The following is a 7,183-nucleotide window of genomic DNA, read 5'->3' as shown; positions in this document are numbered from 1 at the left end:
CTGTAAAGAATAAGTGTTTAGCGAACAGTTGGCCGCTGTAATCTAACAAATGTAACTGTTATTTAGCGAGAGCAGCACAACACGGTACCAAAACACAAACACCGGAAACGGAATGAGTCGACACGCTTACCGCAATACGTCAGCAATACGTCAGCAATCCACGTTCCTTTTGATGTGGATATAGAGAAAGAGGAGCAGCGGTCCGTTTTTTTTTCGTGGGTGGGGTGCTACTCGCCGTCGCTGGGAAGTGCTGGAGAAACGCTCCAAAGTCCCTGTCATCCTGGTCAGCTGCGCCTCTGCCTCTCTTCTTTTTCCGACCTATCCTCTCATCAGCCGGCTCATCAGAAGGAGAGCTGAAAAGAATATTTCATAGTCAAACTCTGGTAAACAGAAAATATATGAATGTTGTATGTTTTGGATGATGACACAAACCATGTCGAAGTACTGAATCTGTGGGCTCTTCTCACTTCTTGGCTTGAAAAGCTTGGTAATTCATACCTGCAATGAAGAATAAATTTCAGATTATACCTCAATTCTTTCAGCATATTTTTCTTACAGAAAATAAAATAATATTATTTGAACTTGATGTAGTACATAAGCCAGCCACTCAACTTAATCCTTTTATATTTCTCTGTACAGCGTGTATAAATGCATACACTATAATACATGATTCTGCTAAAACTTACTGTTCGTGCAGACGGTTGAGGTCGCTCGCAACGTTGCCAACTGGTATGCCCTGTTTGGACAGGAAAAATCTGCCCTGGTCGTCCACACTGTCCTGCAGACATGCTGGACGAACCTTGTGGAAGTATGCGTCCAGCATCTGTGGAGATCAGACATGAAGTTAATGCTTCATTCTGATGCTAAAGTAAGTAATTCATATTAAGTCTTTTCAGGCTGCTAGAGAACTTATTACAACCCCACCATCCCCTAAGTCTTGATTTACAATCATCATCAGTCATTCATTGGCAAAAGTATATGAGGAGGTGCTGGTGTCCTCTGGTGGGGGGGGGGGGTCAATCATATTCAGCCTTATAGAGAACTTACAGCAGAGTCCTCCACTGCGAGGGAAAATGTTGCACTCTTCTTTGTGGACGCTGTCAGTTCACTGACCCCAATTCGGATTCGTCCCTCAACATGTGTCTTGTTGACCCAATCTGAAGCCTGGAAAACAAATAAAGAACACCGTGGGGATTAATGACATGACTACAGGGTGACTTACTGTACAGTGTTTCCTCAGTGTGTATAAAGTCAAAGTACTTACTGTAAATGCCCTCACTGCTTCTGGTCGCTGGAAGTATCTCAGGACCAGGATGGCTTCGCAGAAGTAACGGAACAGCGTCCTTTGGTCTTCTTCCACATGCTGCTGATCCAGGAGCCTCCTGCGGATGTCCAGCATGTCCATCTGTGACACTCTGCTCTGGCAGTCTTGGAGAGTCGGCTGAGCAGGTCTAGAATGATTTGATGAAAAAAACAAACAAATAAGGAGGCCAGTTAGAAATGTTTCTGTATCTGTGCCTGGCAGCGTTCCAAGATTTAAATTTAATGACTCTGCATTAAATAAAAAGTAATACTAGTGAATAACAACTCACTTTTTGTTGCAAGTTTCAACTGCAGCGCCTGGTGGTCTGTGACTGGATTCAGCAGGTGTGTCCATGGGGTCATTAAGAATTAAAAAATGCATGTCACGAAGGTCTTCCAGAAGAGCCTGTCTGGAAGCCTCATCGGGGTACCGCCTGACCATGACGTTGTAGTCCCAGGTTCTGCCTTGAAGGGTCCAGGCCTTCATCGACTTTTTGGCTCTGTCCACCTCTGCATTCCTCTCCTCATTTGTGTGGTTCTTCAGGCAGACTCTTAACAGGTGGTTAGGCAACAGCTCCTGTGGTCTGAAACACTGCAGACAGGAAATGATGCGGCGATCCTTGTCACTGTGAGAGAGAAGGTAGACGGTTTAGTTTGATTAAAATCGTTTCATAAAACAAAATAATCCAGAAAGACTTGAGACAAGGAAGTTTTTGATTTGGCGCTACATAAATAAAATTGAATTGAATTTAATAGAGTTGATGGGAAAAAAAGATTGGATTTGACCTAAATGGCACAATAATCACATTCTCAACACAGACATGTTTACTTATGTCATATAAAGAAAAACTTTGAAGGTGAAACAGATTCAAAAGGGAGGGGGCTGGTGTGATCCTAATACAATGAGGTGCAAATTGGGCACTCTAATTACAATGCCACACTGCAGTCCAGACTGCTGCCTCTGAAAAAGCCTTTGTTTTTGGATTTTAGGCCATGATCAAATATATGTTCTTGTCAAATTATTATTTTCTATACTTATTATTTCTAAGTCAAAACACATACAGCTTGTAGTTAACTCAAAGTTAAGAAAAGAATAACTGTAGTAATTTAGTCATTAAGGAGTGTTTTGCTAGATTTTTGCTCATAGTATTGTCAACCAACAGGCCACCTGGGTACAGCAGTAAGGCTGTTAAATAACAAGAAATAGATTATTTACTGAAGCTTACAGATGTTAGTACACGTGAATGCATTCTTAAAATGTAAAGACAGAAAATACAAATGATCTGAACTTACCGCTTGGGAGCCATTCTTCACAAATGAAAAGGCTAGTTTACAAACAAAGGAAAAATGCAGGAGGAATCTTCAGTGTTTTCTTGAAGAACTGAGTACATGGTGCCTCTGAGGTCTCACCTTATATGTCCACTTGATAGTCCCTCCCACCTTTCTGCAGCAGCCAAGAGGGGGGTGGGCTGACCATGACTGATTTGTTTTTAAATAAAGTAAGTCAAATGTAAGAAAAGACAAAGATGAGTTACATAACACATTTTATTACATGTTCAGTGTAGGGAAATCTGATTATTCTGATCATTACATACAATGTTGGCCTGAAATACTGAGCCTGACATTTTGGGAAATGTTTGAATTGTAGGCCTGGGCTTGCAGTACAGAGGAAGATGAAAGCTTTAAATGTGTGTATCATCAACCATATTTCTGAAAATGCTAGGCAGAAGTGCATACCAAAAACTTTAAGAGATCTGACCTCTGACACCAGGCAGACACAAGTTTCAAAATAAACAATGTTGGTCTCCAGTGAAAGGCCTGACTCTAGGCTATAGATAGTATAGTAAATGTGATCCTGTTGAAGAGGGAGAATTTTACCCTGAACTCACCCAAAAATGTAAGAGATACAGGACAAGCAGACTCATTTTACCCTGGTCTCCTAGAACAGAAATAATGACTTAAATGAAAGCTGGCTGAATCAGAGTGTCACACTCTCATTCTCAGCCTGTGTACAGATGCAAATGCCCCCCTCCCCCCACAGGCAGCTGCAGGACAGCTATGACTGTCTGCAGAGCTACCTGTGCACAGGTGCAAGTTTACCTGGAATGTGGTTGTTTAATTTAACTTTCATCAGAAATAAGTTGTTTGCAGCTAACCAGTCAGGGAGCATCCAGCATACATACAAACAATTTGTTTCTGTCTGTAAACAACCTGTACAGTTAACCCTCCTTAGTGACATGACACGGGGCGGCTGTGGCTCAGGAGGTAGAGCGGGTTGGCTGTTAATCGGAAGGTCGGCGGTTCGATCCCTGGCTCCCTGGTTGCGTGTCGAAGTGTCCTTGGGCAAGATACTGAACCCCGATTTGCCCCTGGCGGCTGTTCCGCCAGTGTATGAATGAGTGTGAATGTTAGTTTCTGTTTGAGCACTTAGGCTCAGTGTATGAATGTGTGTGACTGGTGAATGCAGATGTAGTGTAAAAGCGCTTTGAGTGGTCGAAAAGACTAGAAAGGCGCTATACAAGTACGGAGCATTTAAATAGGTTTGATGTATGAATACATCTTTATTAGCAACCACTCAGAGTTTGACAGGTCTATTATACTCTGATCAGTGATCTCAGAACAATGGAGGTGTGTTTTGGACACACACATCAGTATGGCACACATGTCTCAGTTTTAAAGTTTTTAATCATCACATGTAATAAAATGTTAAGAAGGAGACTACATGAAAAAGTGAGTGTGTAGGTTTATAATGAGGTGGAATAGAAGCTCTTTAGTGTTAGCAATTCAAATTGCTGTTTAGATATTTCTTTCCTCCCTCTGCAGATGCTTTCTTCCTTTGCAGGCTGATGGTCTGTGGCCTGCTTCCTTCTGTATCCCAGCACACTCCATGTCTTCCCTCTGCAGATGTTTGGAGCTCTGTCTTGTCTGCAGAATCTGTCTTGTCTAACTGAGTGTCTTGCTTACAAAGTCACACCCTCCTCACCCCCTGCCCCCTCTAAACAATAGTAAGCAACCTAATTGGTCTGCTTGACCATGACATCACACAGCTGGTGCTGCACAGATAATAAGTACTGCAGGTAAGGAACCATTCATTCACTTTGTTTTCGATTCTGACTGCAGAGACCACCTTTTGCCCTTTGCAAGGAAATTTTCTACTTGAGCTACACTCCTGTTTTTGTGCTCCTTGTCTTTGGCAGAATTTTCTATACTTTCATCCCAAGACTCTCACTCCCTTCCCAAGGACTTCTTTTTATTTTAGGAAAATGGCAGCAAAAGCCGACAAGTAAGTTCAAATTTCTTTTCTCTAGTGGATTTTTACTATTTGTGTTGTGTCTGATCACATCTGTGCCTGTTATTGACAATTCAGTTGACATGGTATGGATAAAGGCAGGATAAAACTAATGTTGATAATAAGCAAATTGTGAAAAACCCAAATATAGTTTTCACTCTGTGTTTTTCTATTATCTGTTTAAATTAAGGCTTGTTTCTCATCCCAAAAACATGTGAAATAGATTCCAAAGGAGTGACTTGGAACTTTTGGTGACCTAAATTAGGTCAAGGGTGAAGTGTGAATTGGTCAGCCACTTTAGCACAACTCAGGCCTCTGTCCTAAGAATGCTGAAAAACCAGTTCTGGTAGCACTACAGTATGAGAGGTTTTGCTTTAAAAGGAAACTGAACTAGTGGAATACTTCCCTCTTAAACCACAACTTTCTGTATATTTTTAATTTTATGTATATTTTATATTTTAACTGTATATTTTATGTAATAGACAGTCCAGCCACAACAGCAAGCAAAAACATTCATTCATTTTCACAGTTGTAATCTTTGGTGTGTCTGCTTTGTCTCACAGCCAGAAATCCGATCGTCGCATCGTTCACTGCCTGCTGTGTGAAAAACCACAGGACATGCTGACGACGCATCTGAGCAGGGTCTGCATGAAGAAAAGCACGCCTGAAGAACGGCTGGAGGAGGTGAAGAGGGCCAAGGAGTCCAGCAAGGAGTGGACACGGGAGGCCAGAAACTGGGACTATAAGGAGATGTGCAAGCGGTACCCCCACAGACCATCTAGGCTGGCTCTTCTGGAAGAGCTGCGCCAAAGAACGTTTTTTGTGGCCAATGCTCCGAACACGGCAGACCTGGACTCCGAAGAGCCGTCCACCAGCACAGCTGCCGTTCCCACAGCCAGTGGCCTTTCTGGAGCAGCCGGTGGCAGCTCTGAAGCGGCCGGTGGCGTCTCGGTGGCGGAAGATAGCAGCTCTGAAGGCAGCTCTACCGATCCAAGTGACCGAACATGGCAAAAGTAAGTTCTAAACCTCACACACACACACACACACACACATCAGTTCAGAAACTGTGAACAAACTGCAAGATTGATTTGAGCTCATTTTCGTCTTTCTCTATTTTTTTCAGAGATCAAGCAGAGCAGAGCAAAGGTGTCCGTGTCAACATGATGAAGATGGGGCTGTATGAAAAGTTCCCTACAGAAGAGGCCATGCTGACGGATTTCAAGGGCTACCTGATCAATACCCTGCAGGTCCCAAACTGCCAGCAGGAGGTAAGATATATCCCATGTGTCTCTTTTCAGTCTGTTCCATGTTGCTCTTTGTAACCGAGAAACGTTTTAAAATATAGTAGCACAGCACATGTAGAGCAGCTCTCTGCGTATTAAGTTCCATAACAAATTTAGATAAAACACAGCTTTTTTTTCGGGGTGTCTTTGTGCGGCTGGCTGGTGTGTGGCTTTTCTTCTCGCTGCATCGTCATCTCACACTTCTCTTTTTCTTTCATCACAGGTAGACAACGTCTCCAGGATGCTGAGATACATCCAGCCAAGTGGGGATGAAGTCAGCTTGGACTTCCTGCTAAAGTCCACTGAGACCAAGGACTACCTCACCCAACTCCGTCACGCTGAAATGGGCCCAGCCACCATACTGAACTACATTAAAAACATGATAAGGTTTGTTCAGTATTTGAAGACCCACCTCAACCTGGCTGCAGCGGATGCTGACTTCTACAGGAAGTGCCAGGCCTACCTCGACCTCCTCGTTGCCCTCAGAAAGCCAGTGGCCAAGTCCAACAGCAAGGTCACCTGTAAAACCAGGTCAGTCTGCCTCCCATTTATTTTACTTTAATGACTTCCTGCATGTTGATAATACTCATGTGCTGGCTGTACATCTGGGGTTATGTGACACAGACATGTGTGTAATCCTCCCCAGCATTGTTGTCTTGCATCATGTCATTCTAGGTATGAACGGTTCCACGGGGGTCAGAGGAGCCTTCAGGAGTGCCAGGCAGTCCTCCGGAAGGCCAAGAAAGACATGCTGTCCATTTATGGGAGGCTGATGGAAGGCGACCACGTGGCTTCAGATCAAAAGACGCTGTACCGGTATTACTGTGAAGCAATCCTGATCCTCGGTCACTTCCAGAGACCGGGGGCGGTGGAGGGAATGACGGTAAGACCTCAGTTTTCGTGGGAGTATATTAGGGGGCAATATTAGGGTATATTAGGTAGTCTGCGAAGAGGGCGTTTATGTCAGTTATTCACTCTGTGTGTATTTTTGTTTTTTCAGATAGCAGAGTGGGCGAAGAGAAAAAATGCTGGGGGCAAAGTGTGCGTGGCTTTCAGCGACCACAAGACTGCGACAATGCAGATTGCTGTGTTTGCCCTCACTATGGAGGAGGCTGCAGTAAGTACGCTTAATACAAGCTAAATTGTCTTACCATGAAATACAGTAACACCAACAATGAACCAACAGATATTAACAGATATTTTTTGTTTGTCTCTGCAGATGCTGGACGCATACTACATGTGGATCCGCCCTGACTACATCCGCCCGGGTCAAGAAAATGAAGACAGGCTGTTTTTGTCCACAGCGGGC

The 7,183-nt window shown here is 43.6% G+C and overlaps 1 protein-coding gene across 1 annotated transcript; it reads right to left on the bottom strand.

The window, feature by feature from the left end:
• Positions 1–235: 235 nt before the first annotated feature.
• LOC123964094 lies at positions 236–2,609 on the bottom strand (the record flags this gene model as incomplete). Its single annotated transcript, XM_046041203.1, has 7 exons — positions 2,596–2,609; positions 1,593–1,928; positions 1,265–1,451; positions 1,048–1,164; positions 687–823; positions 433–498; positions 236–353 (listed from the first exon to the last, which is right to left on the bottom strand). Coding segments are annotated over exons 1-7 (975 nt in total), but the record flags the coding sequence as incomplete, so codon positions are not given.
• Between the last annotated feature and the right edge of the window lie 4,574 nt (positions 2,610–7,183).

The sequence above is a fragment of the Micropterus dolomieu genome, unplaced genomic scaffold (assembly GCF_021292245.1).
Source record: "Micropterus dolomieu isolate WLL.071019.BEF.003 ecotype Adirondacks unplaced genomic scaffold, ASM2129224v1 contig_516, whole genome shotgun sequence".
Taxonomy (NCBI): Eukaryota; Metazoa; Chordata; class Actinopteri; order Centrarchiformes; family Centrarchidae; genus Micropterus; species Micropterus dolomieu.
Note: the sequence above shows the minus strand (reverse complement) of the source record. Positions and strands in the feature narration are given on the sequence as shown.